The following is a 24125-nucleotide window of genomic DNA, read 5'->3' on the forward strand; positions in this document are numbered from 1 at the left end:
GGAAGCTCTCTTCTTCATCTCACCCTGTTTGTTTTTCCACTTGCCTCACAGATGTGAAGCAGTGAGCAAAAGGAAGTCGGGCTGTGTTGGCAAGTAGGCAAAGCTGAACTTAGAACACTGTAACATAGCACATGAATGAAACTAGCTCCCAAGCTACTTTGCTGGCAAGGTGTGTGCCTGTTGAGTGCAATGAAGTCGTCATTCTGAGACAGTCTCTCCTTGTAGGTGTAGAAAAGGAGTCTCTCTCAGAATCTCATATAAGAGGGTAAGCAAACTGATGTTACAGTTGTGAACATGCAATAATATGTGGAAAAGACTGCTGACTTCGTCAATAGCTGTCCTGAGGGAACAGCAAAAACACCCAGAAGGGGAAATAAAGTATATATGAGTGTTTTTCCATATTATACGTGTAGTCAGTATTGATTTCAGTATTTAGGAAAAAATAGTAAGGTGTCACTTGATGAGTTTTACTATATTATTGCAAAAAAAACATGCACAGAAATATCAGTCTGGCTTTGTTCTGATTTAGGCTTTAGCAGAGCATGAAGATGAACTACCTGAAAACTTCAAACCAGCACAGCTTATCAAGGACCTTGCCAAAGAAATAAGATTAAGTGAGGTTTGTGTTCTTTTCATCATATTAGCAGTATTATATGTTTTTCAATAACAGACTGTAAAACCGAGGACTTGAATCTTTTTTTCCCCATTCTGCTCATTAAAAGAATTCATAAGAGGCTTAAGCAGTAGGGTTACTGCTCAGGACTCTTGTCTGTGGCTAACTGGCCACATGTTTTGGATGCCTGTTTGCTTTCTCCATGACTTCGTGCTGTGCATGCCTGCCCTGTGTCTTCTCCTCTGTGTTCTTCTAGCTGGACTGACCACGCTGTCCTCTTCATCTTTTTTTTTTTCCTTTCTCTTTATCTGCTTTCTACCCAAAAACACAGCAGAACTCAAAGAATGCTGTTGCTGTCCTCTAATTGTGCTCAATATATGGTATGCCCTTATGTTCATTGGTCTTACCTGTGACATTCTCTGAGCTAGGGACAGTCAGTCACTCTGTGTGTTGTCCCAGTAGGAGGCCTTGCTCTTGGCTGGTTTCTAGGCAGAGTTATTATATTAAACATGAAGATTATTTTTAAAATAAACTCACAAAAACACAGAGGTTGCGTGGAGCTGTTGTCCAGTGAGTCTGGTGTCACGTTCCGCCTAGTGGGGCTGTGTGACAGTGCAGGGGGACAATAGCTAGCTCCTTTGTGTTTTGAGAAGGTTCTGTGTTGCATTCCACTACTTAACTATATCCAAAGACCTCAGCATTGAAATCTATCTTATCCTCTTTGATGTAGCATGTACATTTTTTGATCGTCAGAATGGCAACTGGAGCAGAAAATAATTTCTTTATAATTAGTCAGACAGTATTAATTTTAATTGGGCAGCTATTTTACTGCTTATTTTACCTGAGGGCATGAAACACGATTCTGCTACGTTTATCCCATCTGAGTTAAATTGGTTTGTGCTCAAGCTGATTAGCATTTTAAACAAAAGCCCATTCATGTTACACATTTGTCTGTACTGCCGTCCATTTAAGTGTCCTACCTGATGCAATCTGGAGAGAGTTAACTTCCACACAGTGGCACTGGAGTTTCTCCAGGTCAAAGTCATGCATGGGCAGCTGCTGGGGGAAATTAGCAGTGAGAAGAGCATCAGTGTGACACTGGGTGCTCGTGAATGTAGATACTCCAGTTCTGAAGGGGGGATTACTGGCAGTTGTTTCCCCAAGGAAGGGAGAGTGAGAGGGAATATCCAACGCAGCACAAGTGGGTCTGAATGCCCTCCTGTTTTCTGCTACAGAACGCTTCGAAAGCCAGCAAAGCAGATACGAGTGCCAACACAAACACCGAGGAGATCTGCCCTGTGGAGAAGGAGGAGGCACCGTCACCTGTCCAAGTGACACCGCCGTCCCCACCTGCAGAAAAGCTCCCTAAAAAAAAGACTCCGAAAACTGTGAAAACCCCCAAACAACTCAAGCCATCCAAACCCCCTAAGCCTCCCAAGCCTCCCAAACCACCCAAACCTCCCAAAACACCCAAAGTTAAGGGAGAAGGAAAAAAGAAAGGAAAGAAGGCAAAAGAGAGCCCACCGCCAGCCATCCCGAACCTCGACTTGCTGGAGGCGCACACAAAGGAGGCTTTGACAAAGATCGAGACGCCAAAGAAGGGAAAGGTGGGTTGGATTTTAACCCTGCCCCATTGTTGCCATGGTGGGGTTAACGTCCCTTAGCTCTCATGAAAAATAATAATCAAGCACCAGTGTCTCTGCTGAAGTAAATGAGAGTTTTCTCTTTTTTTTTTCTGTTTTACCTGACTGTTCAACGTGGTTTGCTTGTTTGCATGGTAGCTCATTTGATGTGAAGAAAGAAACATCTATTCAAGTTGAATCTGGCAAACTACTGTCAGATCCTTGTACAAGCTAAGAGGAGGCAAAAATTAAATGACTTTTTAGGGGTTTGGTTGTATTTTTGTGTGTTTGTTTGTTTGCCATTTCTATAGTGGATTTCCATAATCAGTTATCAGAGACAAAGTAGGCTCATTTCTGAAACATTTTGTTTTCATGAGATTTTGTGCCAAATGAGTGAATGAAGATAAAGCAATGATTTGTGACCACTTTTGCTCATGTTTAACAAATTTCATTTTGATACCCATTAGATGAGTTTTGCTGCAATTTCAGCAGTAGTGGGGATTTCATTGATGCACTCACAGAAAAATGCATTGTACACTTTGTTGTTGAGAAGAATCCATAAGGTTTTTCCTAAGTGCTTCCAAATTTCATAGCAGCTTATAAGCAGTTGCAAAACATGTTCACAGAGCAAGAGACAGGGAGATGAACATGTGTTTACACTAATCTTGTATGTTAATATATGAAGGAGAAATGCAAGTAATCTTCTGAACTCTTTGAACAGTGATATTTCATTTCAAAGAGGGATGAATCAGGAAAGAAGTTTTCATAAATATGCCATGTCTTATTCTAGATAAAAATGTATTTGTGTGACATACCAGTGCTTGATCCTCATTAAGAGTACTTGCTAATTTCTTCACCAGGCCACAAAGAATGTTTTAAGTGTTCCCAATAAGGAAACACCTACTAAGCAGAATGAGGTGGAGAAGTTTGAAGTTCGAGAGCAAAACAAAAGCAAAACAGAAGCCAAATGGAAATATAAGGTAAGGTCTCATGTCTTTTTTCTTTCTGATTTTGCCACACAGAAGGGTGGAGGAATGTACATAGGTCTACCTACGCAGAGTGTGGCTATCAATTTCCAGCAGAAAATAACAAAGCAAGCATTGATAAAGGTGTGGGGCTCATTCTTCAAAAGTATGTGCTGAACTATCTGTTCTCACTCTTGGTAAGGCCAGAGAAAAGACTTTTAATAGTGAGATTTTTCAGTGCAAATAAATTCCTTGGAAGAGAATTGTCTTTTCATGTGGAGAAAGCTACTGGGAGTCCTGACTTCTTGACAGAGAGATCCAATTGAATTTTTTTTGTGTTAGCAACTATCATGGTTAGTGTGACCAGGTCACCCAGCCAGTACAGATTAGGAAGGGATTTGGGCTAGGCTTACAAGTCCATCAAAGATTGAATGACTTTGGTATGAAATTATTAAATTCATATATATAACTCAAGCTCTTCTGAAGGTGAGAATGAAGTAGATGGAACCTGACAATAAAGTGCAGTCACATTTGTGAGCTTGCAGGTACTGGGCTAGATTCTGTCCTCAGCTGCACAAGCATGATGCTGAAGAGCAGTGTTTAATATTTTACCTCAATCAGTACCAATATAAGAGAGCAGGCTTTAAACCTGGCATCAGGCTTGGTTGTGGTGGGCGCTGCTTAACTGGTGCTGAAGTGTTTCTTGAATGGGGACAAGTCCCTGAACTAAACAGAACTCGACTTATCTAGGGAATACTGTCATTGTCCATTACTTAGCATGTTTGTGAGGAATATATTTTTCTGCATAAAAATCAGCAAACTCTCTGCCATTATCTAGGAATCTGAAATACTAACAACTCATTTGACTGATTGTATTGGGCTTTTTTGTGTCTTTCTGCCTTTCAGAACAGTAAGCCTGATTCACTACTAAAAATGGAAGAGGAACACAAATCTGAAAAGACGCCTTTATCAGGAAATAAGGACAACAAATTCACATTCTCTTTCGCTAATAAGAAGTTACTTGGGTAAGTTAAAACCAGAACAATATTCATTATGTAAGAAAGGAGGTTAAAAAATCCTGTGATTATTTATGTGGGTTTTTTTTTAATACCAGTAGGTGAAACTCTGCCTTTCTGGTCAGTGTAGGAAATACACTTAGTTTTTCAGTCCTGAACTTGATTTGCTTAGAACCCTGCTTAGCTGAAGGTTGCGATTACTGCCTTCAGTATGCAGGCTGTATCTCATGTTTTATCACTTCAGGTTCTTCCTAGTTTGAGTTTGTTATATTCAATTATTTTTTTGCAGATCCTATTCAGGGTGTATTTAAAAAAATATTAAATAAACACTGGCAAAATTCTATGCTGTGCCTGCATTACATATATCATACACTTTGAGACAGCTTTTAATGGTGTAGGGCTTATTTGAAGTCAGGAATGCCACTCTGGTCTGCATTGTATTTGGAGATAAAATGGTACAGAAATGAGTTTGTGATCTGATTTGAATTGCTCTGGCACCTCTGTAAGTGTTGAGGCTGACTGAGGTTTCTGTGTGAGGAAGGGTACTCATTGTCTTCCTCTCCATCTGTTCCCAAAATGATTTCCAGCCTGTGTATTGTTACTGACTTATATATACATCTTTTTTTTCTTTCAGTTCAAAGGGAGTAAAAACCCAGCTGAATACCAGTGTGTTTGGGTCACTGCAGAATTTTAAGGAAGACAAAGCAAAACCTGTACGAGATGAATATGAATATGTGTCAGATGATGGTGAGCTAAAAATTGATGAGTTTCCAATCAGAAGGAAGAAAAACACTACAAAGAGAGAACTGCCCTGTAAGGATATTTCCTTTTTTGTCTGTATCTGCATGACAAAGTCTTGTGTTGGTTGTCCAAAATTATTCTTCGTGTTATCTGATTTACTGTAAAGAAAACCATATCTTAACTGTCAGTCAATAGAACTGGATTTAAATTGTTTTTGAAGTTCAGGCTTAGCAGTGCTATATATATATGTATATATATATATATATATGTATATACATATATATATAGCACTGCTAAGAGTGTTAAGAGAACTATGACTTCATTTTTCCCTTTTTTAATTCAGTTTTTTCAGATAAGAAAGACACTCTACAGCACACTCCTGTTAAAAAGCCAAAGGTGGAGTCGGTGTCATATAAGGTATGGTGACTTTTGTTCCTATCACAAGCAAGCATCCGTTATATATCTCTTAGAGTTTGTGGAATCTTATCCAAAAATTGCCTGGAACCTTGGCTCGGACTTGCCAGGCAGTGTTTAATGGCAGGTGTGCAGATTTGATGTAATCACCAGTGATTTCCATCCACAGGGTGATAGCATTTTTTTCCTGCCCATGCTAGGTGATAGCACGGTGCAGGGAATGGTGGTAATATGGAGATTTCTTACAGGTTGTTGTCATATCCTCTACGTCATTCTGCAGTCCCATCTGCTCAGGATAAGTAGCTCTCAGACATTTTAAAGACTAAACATAAATTGGCACCGTCTGACAAAAGAAACTCAGAGTAATGCTAATAGAATTGAACATGTCATGTGGTGTTTCACATTACTGCTAGTCCCATTACGTAGCCATTAAAAGCTTTATTTACTATCATCTAGTAGATTCTCCCTTTGCCTTTTATGGACTTACAGCTAGTGTGCCCTTGGCTCAGCTTCATATTTTAGCATGTCACTAACTTGATGCAATGTCAATCTGCCTGTTGACACTTAGCATGAAGAGTCATGGAATCACCAAGATTGGAAAAGACCTCCAAGATCATCCAGTCCAACTGACCACCTATCACCAGTATTTCCAACTGATCCATGTCCCTCAATACAACATCTAAATGTTTCTTGAACACCTCCAGGGTTGGTGACTCTATTGCCCCCTGGGCAGCCCATTTCAGTGCCTGATCACTCTCTTGGAGAAGAGTAAGAAGTTTAACAGCACTGACATAAGTTTGCTCTTGTTTGTGTTAGCATTGTAGCTCAATGCTGGAAATTAAATGACACGCTGAAATGTTTTGTCTAGCTGTAGTTAACATAAATCCGTGTTATGATATCCGAATCAGTCACAGAAAGAAAAATAACCTGTTAACACAAAACTATAGGTGACTGGAGTTTTTGGCCCTAAAAGCTCAGCCGTCTTTATCATCCTGGTTTGGCTCAGGGATATCTAAAAATGCCTGTCTCCTTGCCTCAGTCTGTGTTGAAGTCTGGAGAATGGTGCACAGGGAGCAGGGCAAAGCATGCTGACATCTCACTGCACAGAAGTTGAGAGAACAGTTCCTGCAGAAACCACTAATGACACTCTAAGCAATAATGGCTACGACTTCAGAGGCCTGAAAGCAGGCAGGAAGGGAGAAAAAAGTTGTTTTATAACAGTCTACAGTGCAGAGAGGTATTAGCTCCAAATAGATGCGGGTAGCTTCCTTTAATGTCCTTGGGTGGTACGCTCATACATGTCCATCCTATTCCTCTGTTGGATTTTCCTGTCCCCTCACAGCAAGGATGACAGAAGTGGATCTGTCCCTGTGCCTGAGCTGGCTACATTGAATCTTGCAAGACTCAGAACTGTGCTGCGAAAGGTGTCTGGGCAGGCAAAGAAACAGCCCCAAATTCATGTCTTCTGTTCTGAAAAATGGGCAGGGTGGCTGGCGAGGGAACACAGCACCTGGAAACACTGCTGGTACAGTGGTGTGATGTGATCCCATGTACAGGATCAGATCTCAAAGCTGGTTCTCCAGTGCTGCAAGGGAACAGGAAAGCCTGCCATGTCTACAGGCTGGAAGGAGATTGATTTTATTGTGTGCCTAATTTTTATTGTTACCTCTTGTTAGCAAGAGCAACTTAGAAAGGCCAGCCCTACATCTTGCAAGAGTAGCAGGCTGTAGAAATTCTTGTGTTGCTCTTTGTTGACTGTTAGTAAGTTCCCATTTTTTGAGCCTTTTTCTTGTTTTTGCAGAGTGATGACTCGTCAGATGAAGATTTACTTCACATTGACACAGAGGCAAAGCCAGGGCGCAATTCCAAAGTAAAGAAAGAGAGTGGAAGTTCAGCAGGAATTCTTGACCTGTTGCAGGCAAGCAAGGAAGTTGGGGGTTTAGAGTATAACACCAACAGGTATGCACAAAGGGATGTTTTTCACTCTTAACCTGTAAGCAAGAATTGTTCTTTTATGGTTCTGTGTGTGAGAGTGAGAGAGAATGAACTTGGCTTTTTCTCCAGAAAGCAAATACTTCCTTTATCCTGTGAACTGGAGGGAGAGGTGGAAAAAGTGTGTGGGAAAGATTTTGGTGGTATAATTTAAACAAATAGAGGCATTTCACATCTGTAAATACTGAACAAATATTTTAGCAATATTACTATAATAGATGAATCATTCAAAAGGAAGAGAAAGCTCAGTGAATGCAGTTTGAGTTCACTGCCTCCGCTCTTAACATGCCAAGTCTGATCTTAAACTACAGATAACAGAATTAGGGTATGCTTGCCCCTTTAAAAGAAGCTGAGTAGGACTTTTCACATATGGAAATGTCTTCCTTAATTCAAACCTTGGGAGTAAAGCTCTGGGAAGGAGTTCTGGAACCATCAACTGGTTTTACAGCTAACATGAACAGAATGGCACAGCAGACATACACTGCTATGTCCTATGCCCTGTTCTTCCTCTCAGACTGCTGGTTAAGTGAGAACTCTTAACCCATATCGTCCCATCTTTAGAACCTAAGCACCCTCCACTGCTCCACAGGAATCGGATTCATACCTTTGGAAGCTGTGGACCCCCCAGAGCATCTTTTTCTTCCCTGCTTTCTTTAGGTCTACCTTGACTATGCAAAGCCTCATACTCTGTGCAGAAAGTAAAAACAGCAGTATTAGTGGGTTTGAGAGTTGAGAACGGAGTTAGCAAAGTGAGATTGGTGCCATCCTTCTCACCCAGGCTGTGCCCTGTGAGTGTTGGGTGTGCGTGGCCAGAACATTTGAAAGGACCTGCTAAAGTGGAATCAGAAGTTTCCCTCAGAGAGGAAGATAATATCTAAACCTGGGAAAGACTGGAAGTTAAAAGTCATAACTGAGAATTCCTAAGGATATGTCTCACGGTCAAAGGGGAACATATGGAATAAGTTATCAAAGGAAACCATAAAGAGCAAATTTTATCAGTGAGGTGGAGAGGTTTTTAATGTTAAGATGATAGGTGGAATTCTTTATAAGCTGCAATCTGGGAACAGAGTTTCAGAGAAATCTAAATGAGGGAACATTGTTGAACCAAAGGACGTTCCAACATAGCTCTGTTTATTAGGTAACAGTCAGTTTCACAGCATAGATAATTACAGGAGATTAGAGCATACTATGCAGACTGCCTTCACTCACAGTACGCCCATGGCAAGTACCAGGCAGCCCTGTGAGAGCCAGACTTGCCTGTGTGCATCAGTGTTTAGAGTCTGTTACTTTTGCAGCACACTGGCAGAGATCCTCACCCCCCAGTACAACGGGTGAGCATGTCCAGTCTCCTGTAAGAGTTTCTGTTCATTCCTCGTGTGTTCCCATGATACTTCTTCCAGTGGTGTCTCACAGCAGGACTGCAGGTGAAAATTTGATTTTAAAATCAAGTTGCATAGCAGCGGTACTTAGAAGGCTTATCTTGACAGGGCTGTTATCTCTAGGGAAGAGATCCAGTCTCAGTTCAGTGTTGGTTTTCTTCCATTACCACCATCCCTCTAGGAAGGAGTAGTTGTTCAAAACCAGTGACTGTGGAGAGTGTGGGGAGAGGTACCAAAGTGTCTGCAGCTCCCAGGAAATACAGTATTTTCCATTGTCTGAGCCCAGATGTGATAGGGATTCTGGATTTTCCTCATCTCTCGAGAGTTTAGGTCTTCAAAAACCACTGAAATACTCATATTGGTACTGGTCAGTTTAGCAGTTCCTCCGAGTTCATTTTTCATTCTGCATAATGGTGTGTTATGGAACCAGTGCTTATATCAAATTTATGCTCACCTTTTGGCAGGTAATCAGACATTTGGGCAGGTTGTAAGGTGTGTTTCACAGTGGGGATAGAGCTGCTGGTGTAATAGGACTCCCACACATGAAGCTCCCAATATATGAAAGAAGAAAATGGCAGGCATTTTAAGAGCACTGCCTTGGACATGTGTGCAGTACTATTTTACATACAGTGTGGTTCATTGCCTGCTTATGATGTGCAGAAATGCAGAGGGAAGCTAAAAATATAGGTTAAAGAAATGGTCCTCAAAGATCCTCTCTTTTTCTTGACTTACATATTTTGCTGTCTGCCATGGGTTAAAACTGCCATTCAGTAATGGAACAGTACTCAGACCTTTCATTTTTCCCCCTTCAACCTGGGCTCTGTATCGAGTCTATTTGTAGACTTTGTGGTTTCTGAAATCAAAGTCGCAAATGCAGTCACATAACTAAACTGCATGAATTACTGCACTGTGTGCGGTAGTTCAGTGGGAATGTGTCATATCAATTTTGGCTCTTGTATAAACAATTAGGTTTTGGCAGTGTGTGTTGCAGCTTGATTGAAAAAAGCTCCTGATAAATGAAATTGCTATGTTTCAATTCGTAATTACGCCAGGCTTTTCAAATGGCTGTAACATGCTTTAAAAAATATAGAAAGAAGGAAACCTGATATGCAAACACACTGTGTCACAATGTAATGCCAATGTGATCCTGCCTGACTCAGAAACAATTTTCGTCTTTCTCTGCATTCTTATTTTTATGGTTCTTAATGGCTATGTATGCGTATGTATTTCTCTACATACCAATGCATATTTATGTATATTTTGGATACTCCAGACTGCAGCAGTGCAGGCAGCCCATGTGGAATACCCTCTGCTCACACAGTGGTCAGCTCAGAGGTGGGAAGCATGGAGCCCAGACAAGACCAGCACCAAAGCTGCTGACCCTCAGTAGTAACTTAGGAATCAGGGCAGAGTTTTTGTTGTTGTTGTTGCTGTTGTTTTGTGTGAAAGATCTTACCTGAACTGTGTGAAGCTTGATTCAGTAAAACATTGGATTGTCTTTTTCAGCTGACCAAAAGTCCTGATGGTATTCATGTAGGTTGTGTGAGAGGTACATTTCCTACACCTATGCCAGTGGTAGCAAGATGGGAAGAGATGAGGAGAGAGGTCCTTCAGAAAGGTTGCTGTAAACGTGAAAACAAACAGAATATAGGGAAAAAAAATTGAAGATCCATGTGATTTTGAACTGAGCAAGTTATTTGTTCCCAGGTTTGATTAAAAAATGCAAGAAAATACTGATTTTGTACTTGAAGTTAAGTGAGTTTCACAGTTCTATACATTTGTCACTTCTCCAAAATGCTGACAAGTCATTACTGTCTGCCTTACTTCTTCGTGGTTCATTTACATCTTGCTGTGGTGGGGTGAGAGGAAATGCAGAAATGATGGGGAAATTATCACAGAGGGAGAATGGTGATTTATTACCTCCTCCTCACATGCATCAGTGTTTTTCAGCAGTTCCTGCATTCCAGGACAACATCAGCTGAAAGGGACCTTGAGAAGGCATCTGTGCAGCTGCTGGATCACAGCATGTCCAGCTGTGAAGTGTGACCTGGTTATCCAGGGCACTGCCCTGCAGAATTTCATATTTAGGGATGATGGAGATTCTGCAGTTTCTCACCGTGAGCTGCTTGGCCCTCAGCACGGCCCTTTCCTTCTTGTGTGTCTGGCTGGGATTTCCCCAGCCATTGTTTTTGATGCTGACTTTGATCTGTTTAGAACTCCAAGCAGGTTCTGCTTCCTTTTTTGTCTAACCTCACGAGGCAGTTATGCTTTTAGTTATTTCCACTTAGAAAATGTTCAGTGTTTCCTCTGACTTCCCTTTGCCCTTACCCATTTTCCCAAGTTTTGGGGTGAGCCTGGGAGATAGTTGCTTAGTGAAGCATTCATGAGGTTACTACTTCCCCTCCCCATTGCCCTTCAGTGCCTCCTGCTGCTGTGCAGGCAGCACGGGGACCAGGGGAGAGGACAGCCTTCAGTGAGTTGTATTGCACTGAAATGAATACATTCAAGTGCTATGTATGAGGCTATAGGTGAAAGATTAAGTAATTGCATGAGAAAGAAAGTTTCTGCTGAGAGGTGTTGAACCCTTGGAGAGGGGTGGGATGTGAAAGGAAGCCCTGGCTCCCTGCAATGTGTCCCTTCAGGGCACTGGGAAGGTCCTGTGCCCAGGCAGCATGGGGACGGGCCTCGGTTAGCAGGGAAAGCTTAACGTGCAGGGGCTGAACCATGTGTGCTCTCATCAGCAATCACAGCTGTCTGCCTGTCATCACCTGCTCTGGAGCATGATGTCAGGGAAAGCATGCTTCTGGCAAGTCCAGGAGGGAAACAGGCCATGTGAAAGCCCCAGAGCATAGCCCAAAGGGCTGCTCTGTGCACTGCTCCAAAATGAAGATACTGCTGACAGCAAGGAGCTGCCCTGTGATGCCAAGGCGCCTAGCTTACTAGGCCTAAGAGCTAGTTGCCAGTAGGGCTGTGCAGGACACAGAGCCATCTGTGCTGCACAGAGCGATGTGCCCTTCCCTGGTCAGCCCTGGGGGAGATGTTGTTTGGAATGAGTTTTAGCAACAAATTTTCCCCTTCTCTGTTAACAGCATGAAAGGGTCCTTTGCAGAGTTGCTTTATGAGAGTAAAAAGAAACAACAAGGTCCTCAAAAGGGGAGCCGTGCACAATGCTGGAGTGGAGCCCACTGCAAAAGGCACGAGCTGCTGTCAGTCTGTTCATTAGAGTGCCCTTTTCTCCAGCTCTGCTCCCGTTTTTGAAGTTATAGGTCATAGCTGGAACTCATAGTTTACTTTCATAAATGTGTTGGTTGTGTTTGTTTGTTTTTTAACTATTGTGAAGCTACAGAAAGGGGATACGGCCTTCAAGAGCTTAAGAATTACTTCTCAATTCTCTCTCCTTTTTTTTTTCCTTTGGCTCAGAAAGCTGAAATGCTTTCAATAGAAGCACAGGCAAGCACATGCCCTAATGAGAAACACTTTGCTCCATGTGCAGCTATGTCTCTTTAAGACATGTTACCCACACGTTCAGGTTGTGGTTTGACTCAGAACCACTGGTTTTGATCATATTCCACAATTTATTTGTTGAAGCTTGTGTTGCTTAAGGCAGTTCCTCTCTGATTTGCCCACTTAGTGGTCAGTTTTTGATGGTCTGTTTGCACTGTTTTGAGAGTCCAGTGCTTGCAAAAACTGTTCTGGGGGGGGAACTGAAAAGAAAATATGTTAATTTCTTATACGTGGTGCAAAATATGCCTTTGTCAGGGAGGAGGCTAAGGCATCTGGCATGATAATAAGGGGATTAAACTGTCTCTTCACTAAATAAATGTTTCGATGTTCTTTTATTCCTTGAGCTGTTAGCTACCGACAGCAGTCTTAACTCATTTGCAGGATTATTTATAAATGCAATTAGTGCCCAGAAACTCCCTCTATATCTTATATGTTACTCTATCCAGAGTCTTGTAAAGGCTTTAAGAGGATTAAATTAAGATCAAATAAATGAAAGTGACGTGGTACTGCTAATTTACTTGGGAAATGATGTATGTTAGGGGCTTCTATTGCATAACTTTTTTTGCAGTGTTTTCTGCATTTCACAGAATTGCTGTTTTCTGATGAGATGAGCAAAGTTTTCACCACCCTGTAGTCCTCTCATCCAGTCCATATCTTGTCAGCCCTGGCTGTGCAGGCTGTTCCACTGCTTCGTGTAGTGATGCTGCTGCTCAGTTACCCCTCTTCATTTCCCAAGCCTTTCCCTTTACTGGGCTGCAGGAGAGCCTGCATGCTGGGGTGATACCTCTGTGGTCCCCCCTCACCTTCTTCAGGCTTTGCTTTCACATTTTGTCGTGTGAAGGAAGGGATGGAGGAGTCTGAAAGGAGTTTGGGAAGGCATTGGCCAAGAGCAGGAACCTCATCCTTCAGCTCAGTGAAGGAAACGTGGTTCTTGTCCTCTGTAGCTCTGTTACAGGAAGGTGGAATTTGGGTGTATGAGTGAGGGGCTCATACCCTCAGAGCTGGGGGGTAGAAATGCTGCGCTGTTGGGAGCTTTGAAAAGTTACCTGGCCTCTGTCCTTGCACACCAGCAACGACAGCCACCAAAGAGCTGCACATCAGATGCATAGCCAAGTGGTTCACAGCTTCCTGACTTCCAAGGCAGCAAGCCCAAATTTAATGCATGGTGATGTTGCTCTTAAAGTAAAAATAACCAGTGCTGGTTGCTCACCTGGTTAAAGTACAGCAATAGGAAGTTTGCCCTAGCAGCACTGTCAGGTGAAAGGAGTCAGCTATTTGTGAGCAGTGTGTGTTTTCATGGAATTGCTGATGGCTTCTGTATCTCTCCATGTTTTCCTGCAGTCAGCCACCTGCCTCACCCAGCACACAGGAAGCAATCCAGGGCATGCTATCCATGGCAAACCTCCAGTCGTCGGACTCCTGCCTGCAGGCCTCCTGGGGGACCAACCAGGCCAAGAATAACTCCATCTCCTCACAGAACTCTAAAAAAGCAGGTGGCGGTGGCAACAAAAATGCTGGCAAACGGTTACTAAAGAAAAGCACAAAAAACAGTATTGACATTGAAGATTATGATGAAGATCAGGACCACTTAGATGCCTGTTTTAAAGATTCAGATTACGGTAAGCACAACAAAGCAGTCTGATAAGTGTGCACACGTGCGTATTTGTTCATATCTGCAAACGCCCCTTGCGTGTGTTTCCTTGGTGTGCAGATTCACATCTTGTCTCACAGGGGATCATGAGGTTTGCACAGTGCAGAGCTGGAGGGTTTCAGTCTAACTTGGGATAAAGAAACTTGTCTGTCTTTCGTCCAGCTATGCTGCCACTCCACAGGCAACAGGGAGACTCATTTTTCCTGTCTGAAAACTTTCTCTGTGTACCCTAAAAGTAGCTGGTCACAGCTCAGTGACATCACCTTGTAAGTGTAGCATGGATAAGAGCAGGAGAATGTCCCCAGATGGTTTCCAGCTGTTACCTCTCAGCAGTACCTCTGGGGGACTTTGTTCTTCTAGCTGTGATGCCTGTGGTCACCATTGCTGTATAGAGCAAGTGGGCCTCTCTGCAGTATATAATTGTCTCCTACACTGAAACTACTCCTTGTTTCCTATTGTAGTTTACCCTTCTCTTGAATCGGATGAAGATAATCCAGTATTCAAATCTCGATCAAAGAAAAGGAAAAGTTCCGATGATGCCCCTTACAGCCCAACAGGTAAGCTCTTACAATTTGTGCTACTCAGACTAAGCCATGCAGGTCCCTAAGGAGCCAGGCATTTTTCAAGGAATGCAGAAACTGTAAGACCAAAAATGAGCAATTTCTCTGTAATGTGAAGGATTAACCCTTTCCAGTACAGTTGGGGAAGATTTCACATGCTGGGACTTGTACCAATGTGTTAGTTTTTCTCCATCAATCAGTTGGCAGAAGTGTTTTTTGGGGTAGGTTTTTGATTTATTTTTCCTCATGCTCCTGTGAAGGAAGGATTGCTGGCAGTAGTGTAGTAGTGAAAACCCAGACAGTTGATCAGCCCTGGCTTTTAGTGTTGTGTAAAGAGAAACAAGCAGGAAACGTAGGAATGGTCTCCCCTGGGTTCAGCCATTGCTGATATTCTGGAAGGCTGTTTTTGTTGCAGCTTACCAGAGGCAGTGCAAGGCCAGGGGATCCATGGGCACCCTTTGCTGTGGCCACTAATGAAGGATTCTCCACAGCTTGCTGTGTGACAAGCAGCTCATTTCTTAGCTTGTGACATTGCACGTCCATCTGCTCAGGAGGGCAGTCCCGCTGCCCAGTGTGTGGTTATGCAGCTCACATGGGCACTCTGCACCTGCCTCACCTCTGATTGCTTTCCTTGCAGCACGAGTCGGCCCCTCAGTGCCTCGGCAAGACAGACCGGTGCGAGAGGGAACAAGGGTTGCCTCCATCGAAACCGGCCTCGCCGCTGCAGCCGCAAAGTTGTCACAGCAGGTGAGGTTGCTTAAGAAGCAGTAGCTGTCAGGAAATGAAAGCTGCAGTCATGACCAAACACCAGAGCAGTGCCAGCCCTTCTTGGGGTTTATTTGTGCCAGTTTGGCAAGGCTTATCAGTCTCAGGGGAAAAAAACAGGAGGAAAATCCAGCAGTGTTGCACCATACATAGCTGACAATTAAATGGTGCAGAGCAGGAAGTCTGTTGGGCATGCAGAGAAGCACTGAGAGAGAATGCGTATCTACCTGCATTCTTGCGGGCTAGAGATAGAAGCAGGATCCCCAAAAGGAGAGTGCGTGAGCGGCAGATTGATGTGCTGGAGGTCTGGGTGGTGTGATTGCTTTGTCTGTGTGAGTTGGCTGCTGGGGAGCATTAGGGCTTACTCCCAAAGCTTTGGTTAACCAAGGGCAGCTAACATCAGTTTAGCAAATGTATTGAGGCACTTCTGGCTGTAGAAAAGTATTCTCTGGTCTCTGGAGGGGTCAGGTAGGTGCTGAGTGCCTCATGCACACTGACCCGACAAATGTGACACCACAAAGTACGAGGTCTGCTGGAGACAGGTTGGGGAGTTGCTGGAGTTGTGGCATGTGGTGGCACTGTGCTTTTGTGGTGGGTGCTGTTGGGAAGCGGCCTTTTGTCAGGAAGTGGACTTGTAGGTAGGTGAGGGAAAGAGGACAGTGACAGACCCTTTGCTCACTGTGTGTGTAGGGGCAGCTAGAGGTGTTACCTTAGCATGAAGCAGCTTCTGTGAATAAGTGGGGTGTTTAATGTCCTTCTATTATGAAAGCATATGAAGATACCTGAAGATAGGAGATGTCAGTGTATGCGGAACATGGAAAGGCTTGCTCATACAAAACTACGCTGGTCTCCCAAGGCAGTGTCATTTTTGGCGCTGGCTGGCTCCCTCTCACCGCAGTGCACTGAGAGTTAACAAGCAAGGAGGCTCTGCACAAGGCGCATATAGATGCAAGAAGGGCAGCGTGTGCATGTGGCAGAGAGCTGGGAGCGAGATGGTATCGGAACAGACTCTGAGCAGTTTGTACGTGGCAAACTTCGTTGTTTTTCGTTGTATCAGGACCCTAAGCAGCACCACTGGCCCTTGCCATAGCTAAAGGTCTTCTGAGGATTAATCTGAGCTTCATGTTTGTCATTTTAAAGGAGGAACAAAAAGGCAAGAAGAAAAAAAATACCAAAAAGAAGCTGTCAACCAACAACGCGAACAAACCAGCTCAGGAAGGCAGCTCACCAGAGCCGAAGCTGGAGTCACATGCCAGCAGCCTCACAGATCACGAGTACACCGCAGGGGCCAGCACCTTTGGGGCCGCCCAGCCTAACAGGGGATCGCAGCCGATGGCACCCGGTGTTTTCCTCACACAGAGGAGACCCTCATCATCCTCGCAGAACAATGCCTCCGCCAAAGGTACCAGGAAACGCCTGGGGTTATGGTGTAGGAATGGGGAAGGGTGATTTGGTCATATAATCCATGCCCTTTGCAGGGCCTCCGTGTGTGGTGTCTGTCACGGGTCTGTGGAATTGTTTTGGTAGGACAAACCTGGTTGGAGATTTGACCCATAGCCTTGGCTGCCCTGGCAGCGTGGGCCTAAATATGTGCTTTGCTGCCTGGCATTTGTTGTTGTAGACTGTGAGGCATCCTATGCTAGGAAATACTCCGAGCGTGCCCTGGGCTTTCTGAGGAGGACACGCAGTGGTCACATCACAGTCCAGCCTGTCTGGTGAAGCCTTGACAAGGGAAGGAGGCATCCATGAAGGCTGCTGTGCTCAGGGCCGTGCCAGGCACTGCTGTTTTAGGCTTCTTTTTGTGCAGTAGCTATGCAGAGGTGTAAATAAGAACATCCTGCCTGGCAAGTGTAGAGCAGTGAGAATCTGCAAAGCTGTCCTGAGAGCTGCAACAAGGGAACAGAGGAATGTCAAGCCTTGGGAGTTACCCAACCACACAAGCAGAACCAAGAGACGAAGAGATCACTTGTTATCGGCTGTAGGGAAAGCATTAAAAAGCCGGAGCTGTCTGGGGCCTGGGCTTGGACCTCCTGTTCCTTGCTTGAACTTTGCTGAGAAAGCACAATGAAGGCAGGTGTGTGGGACGGGCAGGAACTCCAGTCAAGTGCACTGTGTATGATGAAGATCAAGTATGCGATCCCACAGGAAAGACCTGTTGTAAAAAGTGAGGCTATGTGGCAGTTGTTTCCAGTATTCTTCTGTATGTGAGTGGAGCAAATTAGAGATAGTGTGAGGTGTCCTGCAGCCCCTTGGAGGGGTGCCAACCAGTAAAGCATCACAGGCCATATAGGAGGATGTGCTCACGGTAGACTCTAGGGCCCTTCCAGGAGCTGGCAACACCTATGGCTCTCTACAGAACTGGAATGAAGTGAAAATTCTTGCCTGGAATTGTGTCTTTGTGGTGAAATGGTGTCATGAAGGTCCAAGAGGTCCGTGGAAGAAGTGGTGGGAAGAAAAGTGCTGAATGGAGCCTGACCCCAGTCAGGCCAGTGAGTTGGGCAAACCAGACAGGGCATCGTGAAGAGAGCTTGTATGGGCATGTGGAACGCACCTTGCTCGTGGTATAGCTCTTGATCCTCAGAGGAGGGGAGGAACCGTGTGCCGGAAGTGCATACCCATCCATGCAGGGAAAGGAGCACTTTCAGAACCTCCAGTGCAGGGTCTTGAGACAGCTGGGACCACCAAGCGGACATCAACCTGTCTCTCTTGCATGGAACACAGGGAGTTCCAGGCTGGGTATCATCAGTAATGAAGGGATGATGGGATGAAGCAGAATCAGGGAGCTCTCAGACCACTTCAGGGAGGAGAGATGACTCAGAATGAGGCAAAAGGATGAAAAATGACGAAATTATAAATTGCCTTTCAGTACTGTCAGTGGCTGTAGAAGCACATTCTTGTTGAGAAAGGCTATAGAGTGGAAGTCACTCAAGCCTTTTGGGCTTGAGAAGTCCCATGGTAAGTGTCACCCACACCGTCATGGCTTGGAACACAAAGTCGATGGGAGAAGTGGAAAGGAGCTGAGATTCTTGAGGTATTATACATGGATACACCACTAGTGGTGTGATAGGAAGGAGTTGGGTGGGTTCATGTAGTTGCCAGGTCTCAGATGCCTTGGAGATCCATGAAGTTGCTGACTGTGAAGTGGGAGCTGGTGAGAGATGAGGTGGAGATCAGCTGTGCTTGCTGCACTAGTCCTTGTGGAACAGTGTGCGGGAACACAGACCTTCCTGAATGGTGCAGCCTGTGAGCATGGGTCTGGTTTGTGATGGTGTTTCTGTCACATGAGTATGAGGAAAGGGAAGGTTGTCCACTCTGAGTGCTTTGTAGTGCATTGGTGCTAACCTGAATCTGAACGTGTGTATGTGTGTATGCATTCAGTGACTTTCTGACTGGGCTGACTGCAGGTGGTGTCTGTAGTGCTAGGGAAAGAGAGGGCAAGGAAAGCATGATGGTGGTGTCAGTGAGGTGGCATGCAAGCTGGGCCCTGTGCATCAGATTCTCCCTTGAGGATGTGTGAAATAGTGGAGAGGTACTCAGAGATCCCAGAGACTGATTGGCAAGAGACTGTGCTTGTCTCTGAGGCACGTCTGGGTTTGGGATGGTCATGGGAAATCCCTCAAGTTCGAGGGACAGCTGTGGTCTCCTGGAGGTGCTGGGGTAGGGACGGGGTGGTAGTGCGGGGCTGAGGGCTCGCTGCTGTGGGGTGGCGTGGGGCAGGAGCCAGCCTGGGGCTCACCACTGCCACTCTCCCTCCAGGAAAGCGCACGAAGAAGGGGATGGCCACGGCCAAGCAGCGGCTCGGCAAGATCCTGAAGATCCACCGGAATGGGAAGCTGCTCCTTTAGCTCCGCCTGACTTGGAGCACAGCGATAACAACCCTCTTAACTTTCGGCGGTCGGAGTGTACAGAATCCTGCTATAAATATTTTTTAATATAGATGTCCTTTCTCAGAGTGCTGAGAGTGACTAGTCCGCAAAAAGTTAATCCTCGCCTGGCCCCACGGCGCTGAGCGCGCCGGGAGGTGAGAGAGCACCCGGCCCACGGGGGTGAGGACAGCGAGGGGTTGGGGACGGAGTGTGGTGGGGGCACTGGGCGCGTTCCCCCCCGGCCGTGCCATGTTGATGCGTTTCCCGAGGCATCCTTTTCCTAGAATGTAGCTTGTACATAGCTTTTGGAATAATGACCACCTGTTTTTTATAAGGGGAAAGTCTCTCCGGGCGCTGTCCGTAGCAGCGGCCCTTACCAGCTCTTTGCGTAACTTCTTGTACGAGGAGGGAGACAGTTATTTTACTAGCACCTTGTGGAGTGTTTCCGTGTTTTGTGACGATGTAATTTATTAATGTTTGTAGCTTTTTATATTTGTACATTTCTTATGGGCTTTGTTTATATACACACATTACTGGGGCGCGGCGCCCGCGGGGAACCAGAGCCACCCGCAGCCCACGGCCATCAGGGCCATGCTGGCCTGGGCGTCACGCCAGCTTTTTTTATTATGATTATTATTATTAGTATTATTATTTTTTCGCGACATGTACATTTCTAACAAAGTTTATCGTGGCTATCTATCTATGACGGTGTTTTATTTACCAATTCATATCAAATGCTCTTGTATCGAGTTCACGAAATCTAAGTAAACCTAGAGCAAAGTTTAAAGAAGAAGGAAAAAAAAAAAAAAAGAAGAAGAAAAAAAAAGAAAAAAAAAAAAAAAAAGAGAAAGCAAAGTAAACTATTTCAGGTTTTGTATACAACTGCCTGGGCCTGGCCTTTTTGTGGGGTCGGTGAGGGGCAGTGCGTGGGCTTGGTGGAGGGGTGCAGGGCAGGGCGAGAGGCTCAGAGTGGTGTCTGCCCTGTTCTGCTGCTCTCTCAGCGCAAGCAGGCACTGAGGAGCTGTGCTGAGCCTTTGCAAGCGTCCCCCCAGCACTAAGCCAGCACCTGGTCTGCTTGCAGCAGTCCCTTCCATCACCTCCAGATGTGGTCTTGGCTCCTACCCAGCACTGAAGGGCAGTTACTTGGTTTATGGTTATGACACACCCTGTGCTCCACCTGGACACGTCTGCCCTCTACCCACATCATTTGCAATCCTCAGGCAAACATACACACTCAGTACTCCCTGCTTCCTCCTCCCCTCTTGGAGGCCACCAGGTGCTGCAGCTTTGCCACTTTCACCCACTGCAAGGTCAGATAACTCGCACGCTTTGAGCCATTCATCCAGACTGACCCTCCAGTCAGTGGTGCTCTTTCCCATGTACTCCTCCCTTATCAGAAAAGACTGAACGTGATGCCATTGAAATGTGCAGCCAGTGCTGCTTCTGCAGTTCTCTTTCATAACACAACGTTGTTTGCATCCACCAACCCAGGCTGCTCCATAATTCTTGGCCCATGCTACGGGAACAGTGAAAGGAACTGACTGTGACCTGCAGAGAGCCATTCAATTGCCCATTATGGCAGCCCCAGAAGGCTCAAGGTTTGTGTTGCAAAGTCCCCTGCTTAGGCACTGTGGCTTCAACCCCATGACGTAGATGACGATGAGAGAATGGGATGATAACATGGCTCCTTTCACTGGCTGCATCTCTTCAAACAAACAGGCGTCTCTTGATGAATTTTTGTTGTAATTCCTTAAGAAAAACAGCAGGCCAAGTGTGCTGTTTGCTGATGGCTTCTTTTTTGGGGAGATTTTGCCTGTGTCTGTCCCAAGGTTGTCAGAGACTATGTGCAAAACTGGTGCCAGCTAGATGCTGTCAGCATTCAAACCAGGCAACCAGTGGTGCCACATGGTGGATGGGTTAAAGGTAGTGGATTCCAGGGCACGGCTCTGTGAATTCCGCTAAATTGAGAGATCTGAAAGAAGGCTGAAAATTTACTTTCAGCCAAGGGTTAGAATGACTTTTGGACAAGAACAGCATGGCAAGTATGTAAGGAGCCAGGGAGTGTTGCTGTAGGGAGTAGGGCACCAGCACCTCAATGAAAGCACCAAGAGAGGCAGCATTCTGAGTCTCTCGTTCTCTCTTTCAGCAGAGAAGGTCACACGTTGGCCATCAGCTCCTTACAAATTCACAGGCCAAAACAGTAATGCCTTGGATAGCCTGTTGAGTTTCTGGGACCTCCTTGCGTCGTCCTCACAGCGACATTTTGGACAGGAGGTTAAGGTGGCTCACGGTAATAGCACACGTTCTCCAGCTGGGGGAGTTCACAGTTCAGAAACAACCACAGCCCGTAAGGACCTGGCGCAACAAAACGCCGAGCACCTCTGCAGGCTCGGGGACACGCTGCCTGCTTACCAGGTTTCCTGCAGTGCTTCTGAGGATGCCCTGTGTCTCGATGCACGTGTACCACTCCCAGCAGCCCCAGGAGATCACCACAAGGCTCTGAGTCAGTCCACGCAGCTTCAGAAATGAGTGATATCGTAGCACAGCTGCAGATGAAAGGAACCTGGCATGCTGCTGCAGAGTTGCACCCTGTGGGTAATTTTGTGCTGACAGGACTGTTTTGCTGGCCTGTTGGGTTGCTGGGGACTTCTTGCTGTTCTCCTCTGGGCCAGTTGTGGCTTTTACAGTCTTGTCTCTAAGGCAACCATGTAACGGCTTGTTAAAAATCATCACTCCTATCTTCTCTTGCTAGTTCATAATGCTGTGTGGCCACGCCAGATCTCTTCCCTTTGCCTATGCATTTACACCCCAAATAGTCCGTTTCATCCAGCCAGATGCTTATGCATCAGCTGTCGGGGTGGGGTGTGCAGCTCTGCCTTGGCCTTCATGTGAACACTGTGATAGCAGCATCTCTGTCTCTGCAGGTGGGCTGCTGCCCCTGTGCAGGTGACACCATTCCCAAGCAACTCCTTCATCTCTTTGGGGCAAACTCCAGAGGGCTCCGCATTTAACCAATTCTCCTACACAATTATAATACATAAAAGTAGAACACATGCTAGATAATGGGGTCAGGCCTGCTTCACCATCTGACTGACTTGGTGCTTCCCATCCACATAGCAGCCTCATCCTCACAACAGAGGTAAAGCCTGTTCAGCTGCAGGCTGCATGCAGTACCTTCATGGGCCCCAGACCATCCCATCTCCCTTTGCCTTGTTCAGTGCCGAGCAAATGCTGCCCCAAACCAAAACTGCAAGTGATCCTATTCCTCCTAGCATCCAGCTCTACACACAGCAAGAACACACCTGGATCTCCTCACAGCCATCTGAGGCCACAGAGTGCTCCTGTGCATCCACATGTATTCTGACAAGGTTGTCTGAGGACATCTAGCAGCTCCGATAGCAGCACTGTGCTTAGTGTTGTGTTAGTGCTGTGTTTGACACTTCTGCAGTCAGGTGAAATATTCGTGGCTCACTTTGCCAACATGGAGCTAACTGCAGGAGAGATTGCTGCAGTAGATTTTACGTCTACCGTGTCTAGAAACTGAACGTCTGTTGATTCAATGTCCAGTGTGCAAAGGATGGCAGTACCAGGGAGGCAATTTCTGTACACAAAGGCACAGAGAAGCTGCTGGATGCTCCAGCTGAATGACTCCTAATAGCATTCAGGTTTCTGCACTTTCTGGCTTGAAACTGACAGGAATCATTTACAAACTGGCAGCGGGCAGAGGCCCACATCAGGCTGGCTGATTTATGTTCATCTTTCATCTCCAGCCCCGGCAGCTCTGAGCACACCACAGTGAGTGTGCTTGTTACTTCAACAGTGGCACGCTGCCATCCTGCAAGACAAAAGCTGTTCTTTCCATTAACATCTGACATGGATTTGTAGTACCCACCCTACAGAATTCACAGCATTTGTGTAAACAATTTTGAAGTTGTTCTCTGTATATCATGAGAGAAAGTCTGCTTCTCCTCTTCTCTTAAAAGTGTAATAATTATAATTAATTAAGATCTCCCTGTTTGCAGTCTGCCATGAAGATGCACTTAGAGGCTGATTTTTAGGTCACTGTTCTGTCAAACTTCACATACTTCTTTCCCCCAGCTAACTGTATTTACCAAACATTTGGCTCCATGGCCACTGCTCCAAACCTGGAGCTGCCAGCCCAAGTTTGCCTTCCTTTGGCTCTCCCTTTGCTTGCAGACCATATGCAAAGGAAATCTGCTCCTGAAAAGTGAGCCCTGCAGTCTTGCTTTCACGTTCAACTTCATCAAATTAATAATTAGCACTCACTTAAGTGACAAGGAGATACGTCTTAAAAGGCCTTGTGTTTACACTACTCTTTCATTTACTCTTTCAAAAGCTTTCTTTGGCAGCCAGAGGAAAGCATGATGCACCCTTCCTTGCAGAGGTCACTGGGCCATCTTGGTTCAGCTCTGGGCTGCAGCACAAGCTGTGCAGCTCATATCCCAGCGTTTGTCATCACACCTTGCCACTAGCTGAGAGAGGGCCAGAGCCCTGCTAGGGCCACAGCTCTGCTCACAGCCTCACAAAGCCCCTTGTCCCTTAAGGCCAGTGAACTGGGCCCATAATACTGCATGACTCCTCACACAGGGGAAGCTCTACAGGTGCTTCATGGTGGACTGACAACAATATTTAATCTGTTTCTCCTGGAACACCACAGCACCCCTTCTAACCCAGGTGTGCCACCAGCCATAACATGCTGGGATAACACCATCCAGTGATGTACAAGCAGAATGCTTGAGAGGTCCTTAACACAACAATGAAAGAGACAGTATATCAATGTCATGGGAGTCATTAGATAGATTAAGGGCCTCTCTCTCCATGCACAGCCAGGGAGGGCTTTCTTCAAATGGTGTCTGATATGCCTGTAGGTAAACCTCTCAAAACACAGTGGCATCATTTTTCTTACTGTACCTCCAGTTTGCAAGGCTAGATCTGTAATCACTTTGCTCGGGATACAAGCTGTACCCTGAGGAATAACAGCTGGATTAAAAGACTGCTGCCTCACAATAGCCCTTG

At 45.4% G+C, this 24125-nt stretch overlaps 1 protein-coding gene across 2 annotated transcripts in view; it reads left to right on the top strand.

The window, feature by feature from the left end:
• PHF2 (PHD finger protein 2) overlaps positions 1 to 19791 on the top strand; it is an 81714-nt gene extending 61923 nt beyond the window's left edge. The window contains exons 12-23 of one of the 2 annotated variants that reach the window (XM_042880251.1): positions 530 to 619; positions 1849 to 2220; positions 3096 to 3215; positions 4107 to 4225; positions 4851 to 5029; positions 5301 to 5374; positions 7173 to 7330; positions 13588 to 13865; positions 14359 to 14454; positions 15095 to 15204; positions 16363 to 16624; positions 18979 to 19791. In XM_042880251.1, coding sequence (XP_042736185.1) covers positions 530 to 619; positions 1849 to 2220; positions 3096 to 3215; positions 4107 to 4225; positions 4851 to 5029; positions 5301 to 5374; positions 7173 to 7330; positions 13588 to 13865; positions 14359 to 14454; positions 15095 to 15204; positions 16363 to 16624; positions 18979 to 19067 — 1947 coding nt within the window. In that variant the 3' untranslated portion in view covers positions 19068 to 19791. The remainder of the gene's footprint in view (positions 1 to 529; positions 620 to 1848; positions 2221 to 3095; positions 3216 to 4106; positions 4226 to 4850; positions 5030 to 5300; positions 5375 to 7172; positions 7331 to 13587; positions 13866 to 14358; positions 14455 to 15094; positions 15205 to 16362; positions 16625 to 18978) is intronic. The other variant, XM_042880252.1, reaches the window with a different exon arrangement.
• The last annotated feature ends 4334 nt before the right edge of the window (positions 19792 to 24125 follow it).

The sequence above is a fragment of the Lagopus leucura genome, unplaced genomic scaffold, assembly GCF_019238085.1.
Source record: "Lagopus leucura isolate 7727_CA_CO unplaced genomic scaffold, USGS_WTPT01 Super-Scaffold_100026, whole genome shotgun sequence".
Classification (NCBI taxonomy): Eukaryota; Metazoa; Chordata; class Aves; order Galliformes; family Phasianidae; genus Lagopus; species Lagopus leucura.